General features: G+C 41.2%; 1 protein-coding gene across 3 annotated transcripts in view; it reads right to left on the reverse strand.

The window, feature by feature from the left end:
- Akap10 (A-kinase anchoring protein 10) overlaps positions 1-21701 on the reverse strand; it is a 64285-nt gene that overhangs the window by 32381 nt on the left and 10203 nt on the right. For all 3 annotated transcript variants that reach the window (XM_037201290.1, XM_028857089.2, XM_037201291.1), the window contains 5 exons: positions 17218-17400; positions 15569-16126; positions 6687-6785; positions 1061-1145; positions 146-269 (listed from right to left, as the gene is read on the reverse strand). In XM_037201290.1, the coding sequence (XP_037057185.1) occupies positions 146-269; positions 1061-1145; positions 6687-6785; positions 15569-16126; positions 17218-17400 (1049 nt within the window). The remainder of the gene's footprint in view (positions 1-145; positions 270-1060; positions 1146-6686; positions 6786-15568; positions 16127-17217; positions 17401-21701) is intronic.

Here is a 21701-nt window from a genome sequence, read left to right on the forward strand (position 1 = left end):
GCCATTAAAGTATTTTTGCCATAAAGTACACCCTAAAACAATCACTTTGGAAATGACTTGTCTCTTCTATGTCATTTTGTTTAAACAGAGCCCAGCATGGGGCTGGAATGCTTTAGCAGAATATAAAAGAAAATGCAGAATTTACCTCAGAGAAATAAAAGAGGGCTGACTCACAGAAGAGGATGTCAGCCAGGTAAACAGTCCCACTGGTGAGCACTTCAATCTGGTATTTACAGAAATGGTGACTTCGCAGAAACTCACTAAAGTGCCTGCACGTGGACAAAAAGAGGATATTTGAAGGAAAGAGTGGAACTGGAAAAAAAAAACCAAACCAAACAAACAAACAAACACTCTTTCCAAAACTATTTCTATTAAATCTTTTTCTTTTTCAAGGCAGGGTTTTTCTGTGTAGCCTTGGGTGTCCTGAACTTGCTCTGTAGCCCAGGCTGGCCTTGAACTCATAGAGATCTGCCTGCCTCTGCCTCCAGAGTGCTGGGATTAAAGGCGTGTGACACTGCTGCCTGGCTTTATTCCTATAAAATCTTAAAAGCCTGGGTCAAAGCTACCTTATTTCCCAAGGTGGTGCTCCTGATTCCTTTCAGCTGTAAGCCATCTCCCCATCTCTCAATGGGTTTGTGGCTTTCTCCTGAGAGTTAACACATGCTACCTCATATTTTGGTAACCAAAGAGAACACGGACTGTTTCTTTTATTGAGCTATAACTTCCTTCAAGGCAGGCACGGTATCTACTTGTGGCTCTGTACAAAGCACGTAATAAATACTGAGTAAAAGAATGAATATATAGATTTTTAAAGGCATACAGCAATAACTTTAAAAAGTCTGGAGGCAGCTTATTATTAGTAATAGAGCATAAACTGAACAGATGTCCATCTGAAGACATGCATTACTAAACTAACAAGTTCTCAGTCATTCACATACTGCAGCTCAATCACCCCAAATGACTTTATCTCCAAAAGTACACTGTTTTCAACTGAGTGAAGTCCATTTTCTAACCAGGAGCTAGAATTCCCAGGAATGCTAATGTGAGAATATGAACTTACTCTTGCTCCATTGCACTAAAGACTACAGCCTGTGCCAGAACGAAACAGTTGGGATCCACCTGTCCATCTTCTCCACAAATTTTTGCTGTGAAAGAAATAGCAATTGAATTTCTACTAATTTTAAGCTATACCCACTTTAAACCAAATTGGGAAATAATAGTTAGGGCATACACATGAGGCTTCCAATAGAACTAAAAGAGCTGGCAAGATGGCTCAGTAGCACTTGCTGCCAAACCTGATGACCCAAGTTCAATACCCAGAACCCATGTGGTGGAAGAAGAGAACACACTTTCACAGGTTGTCGGCCAACCTCCACCATGGTATATGCACTGCCCCCCAAATAAATAACTAATAAATATATAAATAAGAAGAATGAGAAGAAAATATAGGTAACGTCTTAGACAGGAAAAATCTTTTGAGGTATGCAGATGGAAAACAGATCAAAACACTGAACAAGACAAGCATCTCTATCCATTAAATTGCTCCAAAAACAAAATGAGAAGGCAAATAAAACAAATGGGCACAGGACAAGAGACGGAGCAGTGGCTAGCAGCACGCACTGCTCTTCCAGGACTCCGGTCTGAGTTCGGTTCCCAGCACCCATGGGAGGCAGGATCACAACCACATCTAACTGCAGCTCCAGAGGATACGACCCTCTTCTGAACTCCACAGACAGCTGAACTCACGTGTGTACACCCCCACACAGAAATATGTACACACACAATTTAATAATTAAATTTTTTTTGTTTTGGTTATTTGGGACAGGGTTTCTCTGAGTAGCCTTGGCTGTCCTGAAACAACAACTCGCTCTGTAGACCAGGCTGGCCTCGAACTCAGAGATTCACCTGCCTCTGCCTCTTGTGTGTTGGGATTAAAGGCATGCACTACCACTGACCAGCTATAAATATTTTCTTAAAGTCAGGACATGTGGCAGGCAGATCTCTGTGAGTTTAAGGCCAGCCTGGTCTACAAAGTGAGTTCAAGGACAGCCAGAGCCGTGATATAGAGAAACCCAGTCTCAAAAAACAACAACAAAACAAAACAATCAGGACATGTATGACAATTAACAGATTACATGACAGATGACTCCAAAAGAACAGAGCTGGGCAGCACCCTTGTCATTATCCAGCCACTACCAGTTTTCTTCTATTTAAAAAACAAAACAAACTGGCAGCGCGGCACATGCCTTTAATCCCAGCACTCAGGAGACAGAGCCAGGCGGATCTCTGTGAGGCCAGCCTGGTCTACAGAGTGAGATCCAGGACAGGCTCCAAAACTACACAGAGAAATCCTGTCTCAAAAAACTAAATAAATAAGATAAAAAATAAAAATAAAAAACAATAACAAAAGCATAAAATGGCTATTATGGAGATACATAAACTTGTGAGTTGTCAAATGAAGCAAAAAATCAGCATAAAACTGCTTCAGCAAACACACACACATTATTTAATAGTATATGCTTAAGCTAACTAGGGTAGAGGAAAACTGATACCATTGCTAACAGGTGGATACACTAGTGATCTTCTACAGGGCAATTTGACAGTTTCTACATTAGCTCTTTTTTTGGAGACAGGCACTATGTAGCCCTGACTGGTCTGCAATTCTTTGTAGACAAGGGTGGTCTCAAATTCAGAGAGTTACCTGCCTCTGCCTCTGGAAAAACAAACTACTTTTAATCAGCAATACTATTTATAAGATTGTAACCTAATGAATTATGGATTTAAAAGTTTAGAAGTGAGAGTTATGGAGAGAGCTGCCTAAATAAAATACAGTACATTCATAAGCAATTTAGCTGGCTGTTAGTATCACAAGGAAAACTCTGAAGCAACAGCCTGTTCCACTCAATGAAACTCAAGGGTCACATCTTGATGCCTTTATTCACCACTCTCCCAGACAATACTAAGCTCTGATAATGTGAAATCGGTCTTTGACCAATTTCCTAGCAGTGAGCTCTTAAACTTCTTGGAGTCTCTGGTGTTATGAGAGTATCATATGCCTATGGGATAACCAGTAGTTAGGAACCCCTAGAGAGTTTCAGGAAGGGGTCTGGTCACCAGAACGACTGGGACCTATGACCATGGCCTGTGAGAAGGTAGGATTTTCAGTGAAGGGGACTGAAGGCAGGGTGATGACATGTGGCCAATAATCATACTCAGTTATGCTCACACAATGCAACCTCTATTAAAACCTAAGTATGGGCCTGAGAAAGGAGTTCCACAGTAATGACCATACACAGGGTGGTGTGCATGTGGAGAAAGCGTGAAAGCTCCACATCCCGTCTCTCATTTGCCCTGCACATAGCCTTCCACTGACTATGGATCTGCATCCTTTCTACCCTTTATTACAAATCAGAAAATGTAAGTATTTCCCTGAACTCTACAAGCTGCTCTAGCACACTAACCAAACCTGAGGAGGGTGAATGAGAAGCAGCACCGTGGGCTACAACCTTTTCAGAAGGGGGACACACTATGGGACCAAGTGCGCAGTCTGTAGTCGGTGACAGAACTGAATTGACAAGGGAGACATTTAAGTAGCCCCTGCTAGAGAACCGTTTGCACAACTGGTTGTTAATGGGGAAAGCCCCATGTATCCAGGGTCACAGACTAGTCTCACAATTGTGAGAGTACAGCAGAAGAGACTAAGTGTTTCCTGTATCCTTACAACAGCATGCTTCTCCCTCGAGCATCTAACACCTCTTCTATTCTCTTTGCTGAGGACTTTGCTTCCTACTTCACTGAAAAGCCAGAGCAATGAGATTCCTTCCCTCTTTCCCCTCCACAGAGTACATTCGCTCCTATCACTACAGATGAACCTTTTTTCTTTCTTTCTTAATTGTTTTATGTGTTTTGCTATTTTGCCCGCATAGGTGTATATGCACCACACACACGCCTGGTTCCATCAGATCCCCTGGAATTGGAATTACCGTGGTGAACTGCTACGTGGGTGTTGAGACTCGAACTCGGATCCTCTGCGAGAGCATCAAGTGTTCTTAACCACTAAGCCACTCCCCAGCCCAGATGAACCAATCTTGTTCCTATCTGAGCAACCCTCCATTCCAGCTCTGAAATTCCATCCTTTTCACCACCACAAGCCTGTCCCTTCACCGTCTGTTTCCCTGCTATCTCGTTTTCATCAGCTGCCTGCAGGATGCTAAACACATACTCTTGTTTGAACGTGATAACAAACTTATATGGTTGTAATAATGCATTACTTTAAAGACAAAACCAAAGACCTTGTCCCTTGACTTAATTAATTCACTCTTCACATCAATACAGTTCATAAGAATTTTTATTACTTTCTACTCTGTTCTTCATTTTCTTTAAATAGTCTTTCTTTTTTCTTTTGAGATGAGGGTCTCACTATGTACTGTCTGTTCTGGACTTGCTCTGTAGCCCAGGCTGCCTTGAACTCAGAGATCTGCCTGCCTCTGCCTTCTGAATGCTGGGATTAAAGGCATGCACCACCAGGTTTGGCTCCTTGAAGGCTCTTAAAATCAAGTTCTGTCTACGGTCTACTATTACTAAGATGAGGAGGGTATGTGGAGGTGCCAGATCCTCCAGATTCTTAGTGTTTTAACCTCTCAGCATCACTTACTATCTTTCTCACCTGCCTCTTCCTCCCCAATACTGGGATTGCAGCTGTGCACAGAACACTCAGATGTCTCAATTTCTAAAAAAATAACTTATTTTATGTGAACAGGTGTTTGGTCTGCATTTATTTTTGTGTACCACATGCATGCCTGGTGCCCACGGAAGCCCAGACCCCTACAACTGGAGTTACAGATGGTTATGAGCCACTGTGGGTGCTGGGAATCAAACTCAGGTCCTCTGAAAGTGGAGCCAGTTCTCTTAACTGCTGAGCCATCTCTCTATCCCCAACAAAGAGTTTTCTTTAAAAAAAAAATTTATTTTTAATTTTATTTAATTATTTATTATTTCTGAGGGTGTGTGTGTGTGTGTGTGTGTGTGTGTGTGTGTGTGTGTGTGTGAGAGAGAGAATATGTGTGCAGGTAACCTCAGAGACCAGAAGAGAACATGAGTCCCCTGCAGCTGGAGTTACAGGGCACCGAGTACTGAAATGGATCTTCCGGTAGAGCAGGAAGCACTCGCAGCCTCTTAGCCCATTTTCCAGTGCCTCTCCTCCCCATTTGGAAACTCTGAGCCACGGAGAAATGCAGCTGCTGACATAGTTTTGTCTATGCAGATATATGTATGATGGAAATACGAATTTTTCTCTTCTAGTCTTTTTTGGCAGGGATGTGAGGTCATAAAAGAAGGCTAATATCAACTTACAGAATGAACACACTGTCACTGAGAGCATGTTGGTTCACACCTTTAATCCCAGCCCCCCAGAAGGTAGAGGCAGGCAGAATCTGAGTTTCCCTGGTCTACATAGCAAGTTCTAGGCCAGCTAGTACTACACAGTGAGACCCTGTCTCGAAATAAAAACTAAACACAAACCCTCATCTCATGTCCTTGAAAGCACCTCACTTCTGTATTCTCAAGCTTCCTCATTTACAAAACAGTAATTGTATTGATCCATGAGATTCTTATTAAATACATTTATACAAGGAAAATACTCAGAATATTGTCTGAGACACACAAGAGTAGTCAATAAAAAATGATTATTCTTGTGCTTGCTATTACTGGTCCCAGGCCAAGAATCTGGGTCAACATGCAAGAGAAAAGTGAGCTAAAATGATAAAAGGAAAGTACCTTGTGGGGGGGGGCAGAAAAAAAATGGCACTAAAGAGTACTTAGTGCTCTTGCAGAAGACCTAGGTTCAGTTTCCAGCACCCACATGGAGGCTCACAATCACCTATAACTCCAGTTCCAGGGGATCAAATGCACCTCTTCTAACCTCTGTGGGCTCCTGCATGTACATGGTTCATACTCAAGCACACACACATACACATAAAATAAATATTAAATTTTTAAAAAAGGTACTTTGAAAACAGACTAGGAGCTGGGCGGTGGTGGCACATACCTTTAATTCCAGTACTTGGGAGGCAGAGGCAGGTAGATCTCTGAATTTGAGGTTATCCTGGTCTACAGAGCAAGTTCCAGGACAGCCAGGGCTACACAGAGAAACCCTGTCTAGAAAAAACAAACCAACAAGGAAAAGAACTGTTACATTTCACATATGTGCGCGCGCACACACACACACACACACACACACACACGGTTGGAGAGATGGTTCAGCAGTTAAGAGCACTTGCTGTTCTGGCAGAAGACCTAGGTTCAGTACCCAGCACCCACACAGCTACACACAACTGCCAGTAACTCCACTTCCAGGGGCCTAATGCCTTCTTCTGTTCTCCATGGGCTCTTGCACTCATGTGATACACATAAATTCATGCATACACACATATATACACATAAAAATAGTAAATAATTTTTGGATGGGTGTGGGGGCGCATGCCTTTATGCCAACACTCAGGAGGCAGAGGCAGAGATGGATCTCTACGAGGCCAGCCTTTGCTTCATGGAGTTCCAAGCCAGCCATGGCATTATAGTAGGAACCTGTCTGAAACAAACAACCAAATACCAATAATAATGTTAATTTAAAAAATCCTAGTCAATAAACCAGTCAGTTCTTTTCCCAATGACTTCCAACCACTACTTACCTATGATGTCATTTCTCATGGCTTCTGTAATTGGTATTGGTTTAGCAGCATCTGGAGATATATATTTGGTAAAAGTATTCACTGCATCTTGTTCTATACCTGCAAGAGAAGAAAGGGACAACTCCAAACCATTGAAATGAAATGTGTTCCTAACACCAGGGGGCTTTTTACTGTGTGGTGCTATTGCAAAGTCAACTTCCACATAAAACTGCCCTTTTACTGTGTGGTTCTCACAGAACAGGAAAACCTTGTGTCAGTTATTTCTTCCAATGTCTGTAGGAGCTACTAAACTCCCTAGTAACAATGATCTCTTTTTTATCTCTTCTCCGGAGTCTCAGTTTGAATTATTTGCACAGTAATATAACCACAGAAGCTCAAAAATCTTTATAAATCTATATTTATAAATAATGTTTGAGACACTTAAACACAGAGCCAAGGAACCACGGACCGAACCCTCTAAAACTGAGGCCAAAGGGGATCATCTTTTCCTCAGTTTGTTACTGTTAAGCACTTGTTAAGAGGATGAAAGCAGCCGGGCGATGGTTGCGCACGCCTTTAATCCCAGCACTCGGAGCAGAGCAGTGATCTCTGTGAGTTCGAGCCAGCTGGACTACCAAGTGAGTCCCAGGAAAGGCGCAAAGCTAACAGAGAAACCTGTTCGAAAAAAAAAAAAAAAAAAAAAAAAAGAGGATGAAAGCAAATCATTGCTTCATCTTGACTGCACTTTGGTAGGTCAAGATTATCTCTAGAGTGACCCATTTATTTTAGATTCTCCAGTTCAGGGGAATACAGATTTTCAATATGTCTTTAAGGGTCTCTGAATTTCCTCAGTGTCTGTTGTATTGTCTCCCTTTTCATCTCTACTTAATAAATTTGGATCCTCTCTTTCTTCTGCCTAATTTAGCTAAAGTCATGTCAACCCTTTAAAGAACATTCTTTCTATTTTCTTCACTGATTTCAGCCCTCATCGTGGTGAGCCATAGCCTCCCTCAGCCCTGATTTTGATCTCTCCTGCTTGCTTGTTTGCGGTGCTGATGGCTCTTGGTTCTTGAAGGCCTCCCTGTGCATCATTAAATTAGTAGGAAGCATTTCCCAAATATTTTTATGTACATACATGGTACTATATATAAGCTTTCCTCTTAGCACTGCCTTCATTAGGCCTCCTAGATGTTGATATGCTGTGTTTCCATTTTCACAAGTTCAATTCGAGGAATTGAAAACTTTCTTCTTTATTTCTCTTTTCACTCTATGTTGATTCAGTGGTGTGTTGTTCAATTTGTGTACTTTTTATCACTTCTATTGTTGACATTCAGCTTTATTTCACTGTGGTCAGATAGAATGCGGGATGTGATTTCGATTTTCCTATATTTGTTGAAACTTGTTTGGTGTCCTACTATGTGATCTGTTTTGGAGAAAGTCCCATGGGCTGCTTGGAAGAACATGTATTCTTTAGTATTTGAGTGGAATGTTCTGTAGATCTGCATGAAACATCGTAAATGTCCATCAGCTGCTGAACAGATAATGAAAATTTGGTACACCTACACAAGGGAATATTACTCAACTATTAAGAAAAGTGAAATGTGCAGGTAAATGGGGAAGAAAACGATCATTCTCAGTAAGGTAACCCAGACCCAGGAAGACAAACAGCATGTGTACATTTTCTTTCATTTGTGGTTGTAGGTTTGAATCTTCAGATATATGTGTTTCATCTGGAATACCCAAATGTCAGAATATTAATAAGGGGCCATGGGAGAGGGGTGCTTTTAAGGGAGAAGAGAGAGAATATACTGTTATAAGGGGTTAAAAAGGACTAGTGATAACAGGAAGGGTTAAATTGAGGTGAGGAAGGGAGGACAGGGCAGAAAATGGAATAGGAAGGGGTAAGTTCCACTAAAGACCTTTTGAAAAAGCCATATGGAAAACAACTGCTAAAAGAAGCTTCCTTAAAATAGACACATACATAGTTAAAAGTGAGTCGCCCTATATATAATGAGGTAGCAATGCCCTTCTAGACAACACCAGAGATGACAGAGTTGTTGGCAAGTTAGGTCCCACAGACTCTACGAGACATTGAAGGTCATTGTCCTTGTTAAGCTCTTAGTTACCTCTGAAACTTGACAGTAAGAGTCTACTGCAGTAACGGATGGCTTGGCAAGACATGGCCACTGGTGCACCGTTGGCAGGACAATCAGAGATGCAACCAACCACTTTCAGATCGGATGTCATGTGAAACCCGTATTTGGCACCATTACTGGTCTGATAATCTACGGCTAGATAAGTCATGGGCCCCGGGGTGAACCTACTACTAACTGGACACAGTAACTGACACCAGTACTTACTTAGATGCCCATAGATTGATGCATCACTCAGTCTTCATCAGACTCACAAATGGCCAAGGAAGCGAGAACTAAGAGACTGTGGAATGTTTGGTCTTCAATGGAACATATATATCATACTCCCTTATCCCAAAACTTAGCAATCATTGTGGAAGTGGGGGGAAGGAATAGTTTAAGATCAGACGACGACGACGACGACAAGGAAACAGTGTCTTCTGAACACAGCAGGGCAGCTGCACACATGAACTCATAGCAATTTTGATAGCATGTATATACAAGACCTGTGCAAGCCCAGGCCAGCTCAAATTCTAGCACAAAGAGAAGAGTTGGTAAGTCAGGTATGGTGGCGCACACCTTTAATCCCAGCACTCAAGAGGCAGAGGCAGGCGGATCTCTGTGAGTTTGAGGTCAGCCTGGTCTACATAATGGGTTCCAAGACAACCCTATCTCCAAAGCGGGGGGGGCACAAAGTCCCACTCCACCCCTAGCTGAGGAACTATTGTTAACTGATACTTGCTGGGATAGGCGGAGTCAGTTTTCTCTAAGAGTATAGCTAGTCACTGCTAAGTCATCACGCTCCAGTTGAAGACCACATACATAAGACTATCTGGATAGTACAAGTCTTGATAGATTTAAATAAAAAGATAATTTTTTAAAAAGTGATACAAAGTTGGGTGGGTAGAGAAGGGAGTATGGATCTGAGCAGAGTTTGGGGTGTTGAATACAATCAAAACACAAAATTCTCAAAGAAGTAATAAAAACTTTTTTTTTTTTTAATCAATGAAGCCAGACACAGTAGCACACACCTTTAATCCCAGTACTAAGGAGGCAGAGGCAGGTAGATCTCTGAGTTCTAGGCCAGCTTGGTCTACGTAATAAGTTCTAGAACAGCTAAAGCTACACAGTGAGACTCTGTCTCGGGTGTTGGGGAGGAAATGAATGACTATGCCAGACAACCTATATTTAGTTATACCACTTGTAGTCCAGCTACTTCAGAGAGTGGATCAGGCTGATTATTCTAAAAGCATACCAAGGGAATTTGGGGCAGTCAGGCAATATAGATACTAGTAATAAAATGCCAATCAGCCAAAATCAACAAAACAATATACTACACAACAACTTAGGTTGCACTAATTTTAATACTCTATAATAAAAAGAAAAAAGGGGCCAGGCTAGGACTACACATAAAAAGAGCCTGTATCAAAAGAGGACAAGAAAAAAACAACAAAACTAACCAACTAAATAAATAATAAAGGGGGCCTGGAAGATGGCTCAGCAGGGACCCAAATAGTAACAGTTGTCCTCTGACCTCCACAAGTATGCCTTCATTTACACACACACACACACACACACACACACACACACACACACACACAAAAAATCTGACTCCTTAGACCTGTCTTTAACCAACCATAACAAAACTCAAATAGTGACTCCATGAGACCATACAAATAAATCTATCTAGAACTTTATTATTTCTTATAACTAAAATACAAGAATTTTTTATTGGTGTGTGTGTGTGTGTGTGTGTGTGTGTGTTTCTCTGAAAAATGACATATTTCAGGGACTGGAGAGATAACTGAGAGGTGAAAAGCCCTTGTCCCTTTTGTTGAGGACCTGGACTCAATTATAAGTACCACATAGTGGTTCACAACCATCCATAGCCTCCCATCCAGGGGATCCAATAGGCATATATGTGGTACACACACATATATGAATGAGGTAAAACATCCATACATGCAAAGTAAAATAAATACATCTTAAAAACATTTTTTAAAGAAATGATAAGATTTCTGATCACTAAATTTTAAGAACAAAGTCTTGAAATTCAGGGTATATAAAGTAATTTAAAAATTAATTAAAATATAAAAGATGAGCGCTTAAATATTAGAAAATTCCTCAGATATTTCATAAATTGGATAAAAATTTCCGAGTGATTAGCCTGTGACTATCTTAGAAATGAGATGTATAGTAAGAACTCAAGAACAAATTTACCATCATTACTTACTGAAAGAATGAATTTACCACATGAAGTAACCAAATTTTTCTATTATTTTAAGTTATTAACAATTTTTTAAAGATTTATTTATTTATTTATTTATTTATTTAATGTATATGAGTGCTCTATCTGCATGAACACCTTTATGCCAGAAGAGGGCATCAGATCCCACTAGAGATGGTTGTGAGCCACCATGTGGTTGCTGGGAATTGAACTCAGAACCTCTGGAAGAGAAGCCAGTGCTCTTAACCACTGAGCCATCTCTCTAGCCCCTATTAACAATATTCTTATGAACAAAATCAAAAGTCAAAAAAACCTGAGGTTGGAGCTGGAGAGATGGCTCAGAGGTTAAGAGCACTGGCTGTTCTTCCAGAAGTCCCGAGTTCAATTCCTAGCAACCACATGGTAGCTCACAACTATTTGTAATGAGATCTGGTGCCCTCTTCTGGCCTGAAGTCATACATGCTGTATACATAATAAATAAATAAATAAATCTTTAAAACAAAACAAAACAAAAAAAACCTGAGGTCATGAAGCTGGAGAGATGGCTCAGTGGTTAGGAATACTAACTGCTCTTCCAGAGGACCTGGTTCAATTCCAGCACCCACACGGTGGTTGACAACTGTCTGTAACTCATAGTTGTGGTGTAGAGATTTTACACACACACACACACACACACACACACACACACACACACACACACACACAAAAGCCCTGAGGTCAGGAAGGTCAGTAACCCCAAGCTGAGGATTCTGGATGATAAACCAAGCTTAACACAATGAAGGGAACTAGTCAATGGAAGTGTGGCCCAACCACAAGAGCCACAATGGACAGGGCTATCAGCAAAGCCAACCAGGAAGCCAGGGAGGTAGTTATAAAGACACATATATATTAGGAAAATTAAGTATCTTTATCAAAGTCAGCTAAAAAAAAAATTACTTTGTTTTCTCCCCTTGACAACATAAACTAAGATCCTGAAGCCAAATTTATAATCTTCTTAAATTAAGTCCAGACTACAGGATATAGCTCAATCTGAAGTTCTGTGTTTAATCTCTGACAGACACTAAGGGAGAAGGGAAATAGAAAACATTAGTCTATCCTAAAGAAGTTACTCCAAAGACATTGTACACCAGAGGATGTAGGGAGAGGGAATCAAAGATCTTATGGAAACCTACTACTTCTAAAAGCTTATTTTAAAATATAAAGGAGTTTGAACATAACAGAATGGGTGGACAACCACAGAAGCCATGGATTAAGATCTCAGTATCAGGCTTGAGATACCTCCCTCTACGTTATTGGTCAGGGAGACCCCAGAGCCCCCCAAACAATACAGGATATTGCCACTGTTCTTGACTGCCTACCACAGCTACACAGTAGGACTCTATCCTGTCGCTACACATAGCACTCATTTTGGTTGTGGGATATATAGAAATCAAGATGCAACTGGTCCAGAAGCTTCTCTGATGACTAGCTTTTGCAGTGTCAGAAAGTGTCATGCAGGCTGCTGAGGAGAAAAGTCATCAAAGGAGGGTCCTGCATGCTACAGTACTGACCAACCAGGAAAGATGTGCTCACTGGTCAATAGTGGTATGACTATTTTGGAGGCAACCAACTGCTGACAAGACCTGAGGCACACTCCACAGGAAGGACTCAGGCCCGACACCGTAAAGGCCCAGAGATGAAAGGGAGCCTACTACTGCCGTTCGGTTAAAGGGACATGAGGGGGCTGGGGAAATGGCTCAGCAGCTAAGAACACTTTTTGTTCTTGAAGAAAACTTTGGTTCAGTTTGGTTCCCAGCACCCACATCATGGCTCACAATAGTCTGTAATTCCAGCTAAAGGGCTCTGATGCCCTCTTCTGGCCTCCATGGGTACCAGGCACACACATGGTATACAGACATACATGCAAGCAAAACACTCATGCACGTGAAATTTCAAAAAACCAACTACACTAAATAGACACGTCATCAGCCTGCCTCCTAATTACTTTATATCTATAAATCTGTGCTGCTCTCAACCCTAGTCAGAGAAGCTTCCTTTTCACTTGGTAGCAGTTAATGCAGAGACTCATAATTGGCCACAGTGCCGAAAAGAAGAGCAGAATTCGGTGATCCCTTACCTTAATCTTCTAGAGCTAGCGGTACTCTGAAATTCAGAATTCTGATGGTTATTACAAGGACAACATATTATGTTTAACATACAATATGTTAGTTAGTATCATAGCATCATCTAGATGTTACTACATAACTAAACACACTTACATTTCTACAGTAAGTTCACAGTGTCTCAGGTCATGTTTTATTCACGTAACTTTAGTCAAAGCTTTTTGGATTTTAAGAGAATGAATGTAAACTCAGGTAATAAAAGTACATTTACTTGGAAAAAAAACCTCCAGCAACTCCCAGATTTGGTACTTAACATTTAAAGGAAGCTGCCCAGGACTAAAGTCACCACTAAGGGCAGAAAACACAAAGGCGGGACATATTTTCGGTGACACAATTGAATAGCAAAAAAAAAAAAAAAAAGACTTCTCAGAGATAGGCTCTGGTGTTCTGATGCTCAAGAAAAAGGTGGAGGTGGGGAAATCTTCCTTTGACAATACTTGTCTACAAGATTGTTCACATATGGATTTTAGCCCTGAAATCCACAAATAAAACTAGTTTTAAGTAATGCTAAGATAGTAAAAACAGGTTCCAGGTGCATGGGGAAAGCAAATCCAAATACTTCTGAACCAACATTATTGAAACAGACTACCCATGCTTGCTAATATTACCTATCAACTTGAAACAGCCCAGAATCACCCAAAGAGTCTCAACTGAGTAACTCTGTATCGGGTTGTCTGTGAGGGATTATGTAGACTGTCTTAATTGAAGCAGGAGGGCCCAGCCCGTCCCGAGATAGGTGATCATGTACTGTATAAGAAGGCGTAAGCCTGTGATGGAGTCAGCAAACAGCATTCCTCCATGGTTCCTACCTTCAGGTTCCTGCTTTGAGCTCCTGCCCTGACTTCCCTCAATGATGGAGTGTGGTCTGAAGTGTGAGATGATATAAACCCATTCCTCCTCTAAGCTGCCTCTGGCCAGTGTTTTACTGCAGCAAGAGAGAGTAACTCTAGTTTTACAGGGCCTCAACACTGTCCACATACACAGGTTCACAAAGCAGGTGGCTGGTTGAGGTCAGTCAGCTAGAAAACTGTGGTAAAACTTGACCAAATCTATGTTCACACACCCACCCCTGAAAACCCACATTCCACACCACGTGTGTGACTCTGACGAAACAAACAGCACTGACTCAGACCCACCACAACTGTAGACGGGAATACCAGTCAACTGTGCTCAATAGATCTGAGAAGATAAAGACAGATCGAAATAAAAGCAAAGGAAACAAGAAACTACAACAAAGTCAGAAAGAAAGCATTTCAAGGAATGGTTCAGCGGGCAAAACCTTTTGTCCCACAAACCTGAGAGCCAATCCCTGCAGCCCCGACTGGAAGGAAGCAAGCCCGAACTCTCTCCTGACCTCTACATGCATGACAGACCTCGCATGCCCACAATCACACACACACACAGAGTAAAATAAAATTTTACAAAAACTCGGAACTTTCCAAGATTAAACAACACACTAAAATTGATTCATTAGTAAAAACCAGACCTGTCTTTATAGACACTCTGTAAGCTACAAGCATTTGAAGAAATCATCCAACCTTTGAGAAATAGAGAAGATAGAAAAGATAAAAAAGTCTGGATAATAAGAATTCCAAAGAGCAAGAATTACAAAAATGAGAATGTGGTGCAATTTCCGAACTAACAGAACAGGAAATAAAGTGTTATTTTCTTTTTTTTTTTTTTTTTTCTTTTTTTTGGTTTTTCGAAACAGGGTTTCTCTGTGTAGCTTTGCGCCTTTCCTAGAACTCACTTGATAGCCCAGGTTGGCCTCGAACTCACAGAGATCCACCTGGCTCTGCCTCCTGAGTGCTGGGATTAAAGGCGTGCGCCACCACTGCCCAGCATAAAAGTGTTATTTTCAAAATGCCTGGGTTTAACTCTAGCTCCTCACTTACTAGACAACCAGGAAGGAATTTTCTAAACCACAGTATTCTCAAGGATAAACAGGATATTAATACCTACTTAACACAGCTGTTATGACAATTAGATGAAAGCCATATAGATACTTAATACAGAACTCAATAAATGATACCTACCAGCAAACTAAAACATGAAATGAAAAGAATTAACCTACCAGGTGCAGTTCACAGTAGTAATATATGAGGACCGAGACCAGGAGGAGGTCATCTCCTTGGACAACGGCTTCCCTTCCAAATGTGAAAAAGAGCAGCACATTGTCCTGCTGCACGGTCTGCTGTTAGCACACAGCAAGGCAGTCACTCAGATATACTTCCTGATCCTTTGCACACCGACTCCACTCAACCCTCCAAATCCTCCAAATCCATTTGTGAGCTAGAGGTACAAAGACACTATTCTGACCCTTTCATTCCTTGTTTTAAGTCCTGCGCTGTGACGAGGCACAGACATCACATATTTACTTACTTTTCATTAGTTTTCCTGATAGTTCTCTCAGTGGAGAAGAGGTACTACTTCTACTGGCTACTGGAAGTCTGGAAGAGGAGTCTCGGGAGTCTGTGGAGATTTGATGAGTTCCTGTTCTGGCCATTTCAAGATGGAGAGAGTGGGCACTGTGGCATTCCTGGGAAAGCAGCAAGTGAGTCTGAGTGGTCTGAGTTCTACTACTCAGGTCAACTCCTTCTGGTTGAGTCAGAAGCAGTGGGGCTGAACTAGAATCCCCCAACCTCCTGTCGAGAGACTCAGTTACAAAAGATGCTGCCGTTTCCTGCTTTTTAGATGGAGAGACAGGCTCAGCCAGTGAACTCTGTTTCACTGTGTTCAGACTGTGTGCTCTTATTCGGGACCAAGTTGTAGAGTGAAAACTTTCAGCTTCCAACCAAAATTTCACCAAGTGCTCCATTCTCCGAAGTTCCATAAACTGAAGGAAATATGGGAGGACAATAGCGTCACGCAAGACTTGTTCAAGGGTCTTTGAAAGACTGGATTTGGTCTCTTGAGTTTGATAGTCCAGACAGGATCTGCCTAAAAGACAGAAGCAAATGAATAAGCCATTTGGTAACAATTTCCTGTTTAAAGACAGACTACCAGTTTTTCTAACAGTAGAATCAGACAATACTTCCAAACTGACTGCTTTCCAAAATAGTCTTTTTTCTCACTTACACCACTGCTAACTAGGAGTAGCCATTTCCTTCAACTCCACTTAATATTCAAATTAGCAAATTCTGAATATATTTTAATATTTCAACTTACGATTTTGATTTGTATCTCCCTGAGTACTACTGAAATAAGTAATCTTTTTTGTGCATTCTTATTAAGTGCTCAAATATATCTCTTTATTTTTCTATTGGACATTTCTTATATTTACATGAACACAATACAGCACTACCTCATTACTCTTGTGGTTATTTTTTTGATGCATTTTTTTCAAAGTCTCTTCCTGAAAGACCCTAACTCTTCAGGCTTACACCCCCAAGCCCCAGAAAATGAGAAACTAAAAATCTAGTTCCAAGGGCAAGCTGACTCAGCCATTATTCAATCACCCCTGCCACAATGTAACAATATAAAGAGATCTCTGTTAAGAGATGTGCACTCAACTGTGACTGGGATAATTGCAAGTGTTCCAGGAAGGACCACTGTGACCTTTGTGTAAACTCCACTCCTGCCCTGATACCCCCTTGAGGTTTCAGGAAGAATGTGCATGCGGACGTGACTGTACCCACTCTGTGATCACTCTGTGATTAGATCATGATCATCAATCAAAACGAAATTGTATGAGAATTGTAATCTTGTGGCTTTTGTGGGGTTTTCCTATGGGAATTGTAATCTTGTGGCTTTTGTGGGGTTTTCCTTTACAAGTACCTATGTGGCTGTAGTGTGATGCGACTCTTGCTCTCAGGACAAGAGTAGCCCGTCTGTACAGTCGCTTCAATAAACCTTGTGCTGTTGCATCCACTGGACTGGAGTCTGGGTTCTTGGGGTGCCCACTCGAGAAGGTAGTACTCTAGATTTTGGGGTCTATCGTTCCAATCATGGAGTTCAATATCCTTTGACTGGAATCTAATGTTTCATGAAGTTTGTCCTTGATTAGGCGTTAGTAAGAAGTGGTCACTTACCTAGGTCCCCAAAATGAGCAGCCTCCATGTGGCTTGGCTGCTTCTTAAGTGTTGCTGTTCTGCTACTTGAAAAGGAGTCCATGTTGGCAGAAATGGCATTGATTGCAACATGACTTGGTCCTGCAGCTTCCAGCAAGGCATGATTTTTAGTGCTTTTTTGTGGGGAATGTACTGTTATTGAAGCTATAAATTTGAAAAAAAAAAAAAAAGTTTAAAGTTAAACACAATTTGATGATCTGAAACCCATGAGCAGGCTTTAAGAAAATTTAAAAACTAACTTTCTAATACTTAAGCAACACTCAAAAAACGGCTAAGGGGCAGAAGAGACAGTTCAGTAGCTAAGAGTACTGGCTACTCTCCAGAACATCCAGGTACAAGCCCAGCATCCACCTGCAACTCCAGTTTCAGGGGATCTGGTGCCCTCTTCTGGCCTCTGTGAGGAACCAGACACATACATGATGCACAGACATGTATGGTACACATGCAGACTGAACATCCATACTCATTAAATAAATAAAATTTAAATAAAATAAGCCAGGCATGTTGGCACACTCCTTTAATCCTAGCAAATGGGAGGCTGAGGCAGGTGGATCTCTATCAGTTCAAGGCCAGCCTGGTCTACAGAGAGAGCTCCAGGACCCCAGGCCTTCATAGCCTGTCTCTAATAAATAAATAAACAGAAGATAGTTCTATCAAGCAGCAAGCAAAGTGGAAAGAAAACAATCTATTCTAATTTATAACTCTCAAAATACTGCACCAAAACTCTAACTCAGAGAGCTCTTTCTCTGAAAAATTAAAAGGATAGAAGGCAAGCTGAGTTTGGTGGTATATAACCACAATTCCAGCAGGGAGCCAGGAAGTCAAGTCAGGTTCCAGGTTAGTCTGGGCAACGCGGCAAAACCTGTCTTCCAAAAGAGAAAAGTATAAAAATCTAGAAAGCATTTTGAAATGGGGACCTTTTCAATTTCTTAATATTTGCTTGCTTCACAAACAAAACTGAATTTAGAATAAATTCTTGAGAGAAAAAATCTAGAAAAATGTCCATCACAATACTTTACTTTTTTAATTGAGAACAAAGTTTATTCATCTAATAAAGACACTGATTACTAAAGTTCAAGCTACTTAAGCACTCTAAAGCAGGGCACAGGGTCCCATGCCTTTGATACCAGCACAAGGGACAGAGATGGGGGAAATCTCTCTTGAGTTCAAGGCCAGCCTGGTCAACATAGTGAGTTTCAGGCAAGCTACGGTTACATAATGAGACCCTGCCTCAAAAAACTAATAATAATAATAATAATAATAATAATAATAATAATAAACACTTCAAATTTACAAAGTCAATGGAGATGCAATTGGGTAGTAGAGTTGTTTATTTAGCATGTGTCAAGCAGGCCCTAGGTTTGATCCTCAATACCACAAATTGTTTTGTTCAGAAAACGTATTTCTTTAGTAGTCTGACTTCAGCATCCTCAATTATAGGCTGGAGAGAGCGCTCAGCTGCTAAAGAACAAGCGCTCAGTTCCCAGAGTGGAAGTTAGCTACCAACGCAGTGGCCGGAAACACTGACTCAACACTGCACCACTGTCAGAGTGGCACTTCAACTTGCTGCTGAAGCCGAGCTAAAACTCTGTTTGTCCTACCTAGTTCACACAAGTAGTAAGGGATCTTAGAGAACATTCTGAGTAAGTTTTGGAAAGCCAGGCATGGTGGTGCACACCTTTAATTCTGGCACTCGGGAGGCAGAGGCAGGCAGATTTCTGAGTCCACGGCCAGCCTGGTCTACAGAGTGAGTTCCAGGACAGCCAGGGCTACAGAGAAACTGTCTTGAAAAACCAAAAAAGTTTTCGGTGTATCACACTGCTACAACAGGAAAGAGAAATGGCACCGGCCTCAAGAATCTCTCAAGTAACTAAGCTGCATCTCCCAGTACCCCTGTAAGTGCTCACAACCCAGTAACCCTCAGAACCATTTCTTATGATGGATACAGAGTACTACAACCCGACTGATGGCTCTCTGAGATGTCATAGACTACAGCAGGTACAAATGGACCATACACAGCTGTTTACCAAACATGTAAATCTGTCAGCCATTCAAAAGTTCAGAAATTGTGGAATGGAAAAAAAACTGCCTTCAAACTATTTGTTCAACTTTAAAAGAAGGTCATATGAATTTTTTTTCATGTTAAATTGAAGGAAGTAAAACCATGTTAGCAAGTCTATAAATAATAGTTTTGCTTTTTACTTGTCATTTTTGAGACATACATTTTTGGACTATGGTGGCCAGGCCATCCTCAAACTCACAATCCTGCTTCAGCCTCCAGAGTGTAGGGATTACAGGTGTGCACTATCACAGCCAGCTTTAGGTTAAAAGAATGTATTTATCTACAAGCGTGTGTGTATGTGTTATGTGTATGGGCACACCTGCCACAGTGCACACGTGGAATGCAGAGGACAACTTTGTAGAATTGGTTCTCTCCTTCACCGTTATGTGGGTTCCAGGAGATCAAACCCAGGGTCTCCAGGCTTGCCGTTGGCAAGCACTTTTACCCACTGAGCCATGTCACCATGCCTGGCTAGTTTTTTAATCCAGACAATAGCTACACAGAAAATTCTATGTGAATGTTTTCTTTCTAATCATATCTTAATTAGAAATCCATGATAACAAAAATACTATGAATTATCTGTGTAGTACTTTCTCTTAGGGGCTGGAGAGGAAAGTGGTCAATCAGTTAGTATTCACTGCTTTTAAAGAGGGCCAGGGTTCTGTTCCCAGCGCCCACATGGTGGCTCTCAACCATCTGTAACTCTAGTTCTATCCCTTCTTCATGCATGGTGCACACATATCCAAGCAGGGAAAACACAAGGACTTTCTCCCCCTCCTCACTATTCTGTCAGAACTCATGCTTCCCATCTGCCCCTGTTCCTTCCCAACAGTCTCTTTCTTTGGACTCCATGGCACTGCATTCCCTAATTTCCTCTTGAGTCTGTTTATCCTTCTCATTCTAAAATTCATCTCCTAACTGTCCACTGTCAGAAATGGCCTCCTTCCCTGACTCTTCTTCCTAAAGATATTCTATATTGCTTTCTAGTAGAAAGTACATTTATTTTCAAACCTTCTGTTATTACTAAAGCAAAAGTTTGCAAACCTTAAACTATAAGCTCTTACCCCTTAAATAAACTTAAAAAAAAATCAGACCTAATCATGTCTACAAAACCAATAAAAGTAGAGTAAGTAGTGTGCCTCTATTGTTTCCTTGGCAACAGCTCCTGGAGAAGCCTCGGGGAGCAGCTGAAGAACCCCTGGCCTGATCTCATATCTATCCTTTGATATGGGCTCTGTTCTTACACTCTTATTTATTGCTGGGGATTCCCACTCTGGCTTTGCCACATCAGGACATATTTGTCCAAATATAAGACTCGTCACCTCTTCTAAACCAATTCTCCTTTCTAATTTCTCTGTCTTACTGTTCAGATTCACCAGTTGGCAAAGCTCAAAAGTATGGTCTCATTCTTTTTCACTATCTGATTTTTTTCACTATCTGTTTTCTTTTTTTTCTTGGAGTAGTTTACTTTCTTATTATTTATTTTTAAGACTAAATTCTCCAAAAGAAGTTCTGGGTCTCATTCTTAGAATTCTTCCGGAATACCTGTCATGAAAACCACATGACATCAGTATCCTGCTCAAAGGCCCACATTTATCTGGCTCAACTTTCTTTTCTGGCTTTTCGATTTTTTTTGGGGGGGGGGGCATCACTCTTTTTCGTTTATTGCATGAAAGAGTTGCACTAGTATGAGTGGACCTCAAATGGATACATTACACAGATGTGAGGTTTTTTTAAAACTGTGACAAGGGACAGAAGGGAAATTCTACTCATTGGAAGGAAATCCTCACTTAAGCTCCTGGGAGCCATAAGCACTTAAAACCCATGAACCTTCAGGGAATCACCCTTAGCCAGTCCAGTCTCTATTAGGCACTGGTGTATGTTCTGTAGATGAATTACATCTCCACATTCGAGATGCTCAATTATGGTACAATGGTAACAAAGGCAAATTTCTTCTTAAATGCCTTACTAGTTTCCTTTTATCCTAATCATCAGTGATCCCTAGGATAGCAGTTGAAGGGTCTTCCTGCCAACTGGATTCTTACATGAATATGCTGCTGAGTGCCAGTAGGAATTAGGCCATCAACTTTGAAGTTCTAGAGAGCAAGAACTGGATACAATTCCTCCTCTTGTGGAAATGGCCTAAGGAAGGGAGCTGTAGGAAAAAGGGGCGTGGCGGGACAGACGGGAAGCACTGGAGCATCAGGAATTAAGGGGATGGAGTGAGAGGCAGCTGAATTCTTAGCAGCAAGTCAGTGACTAGGGCCTATTTTCTGGTCTTCATGGCTCTGTATAACCTCATTTCAATCGTTTTGTAAAAATTTCCCTTTACTTAGCTGAAGGCTTCTCTACCCCATATATATATATGTGTGTGTGTTCAAAT

This window comes from Peromyscus leucopus, chromosome 8b, assembly GCF_004664715.2.
Source record: "Peromyscus leucopus breed LL Stock chromosome 8b, UCI_PerLeu_2.1, whole genome shotgun sequence".
Classification (NCBI taxonomy): Eukaryota; Metazoa; Chordata; class Mammalia; order Rodentia; family Cricetidae; genus Peromyscus; species Peromyscus leucopus.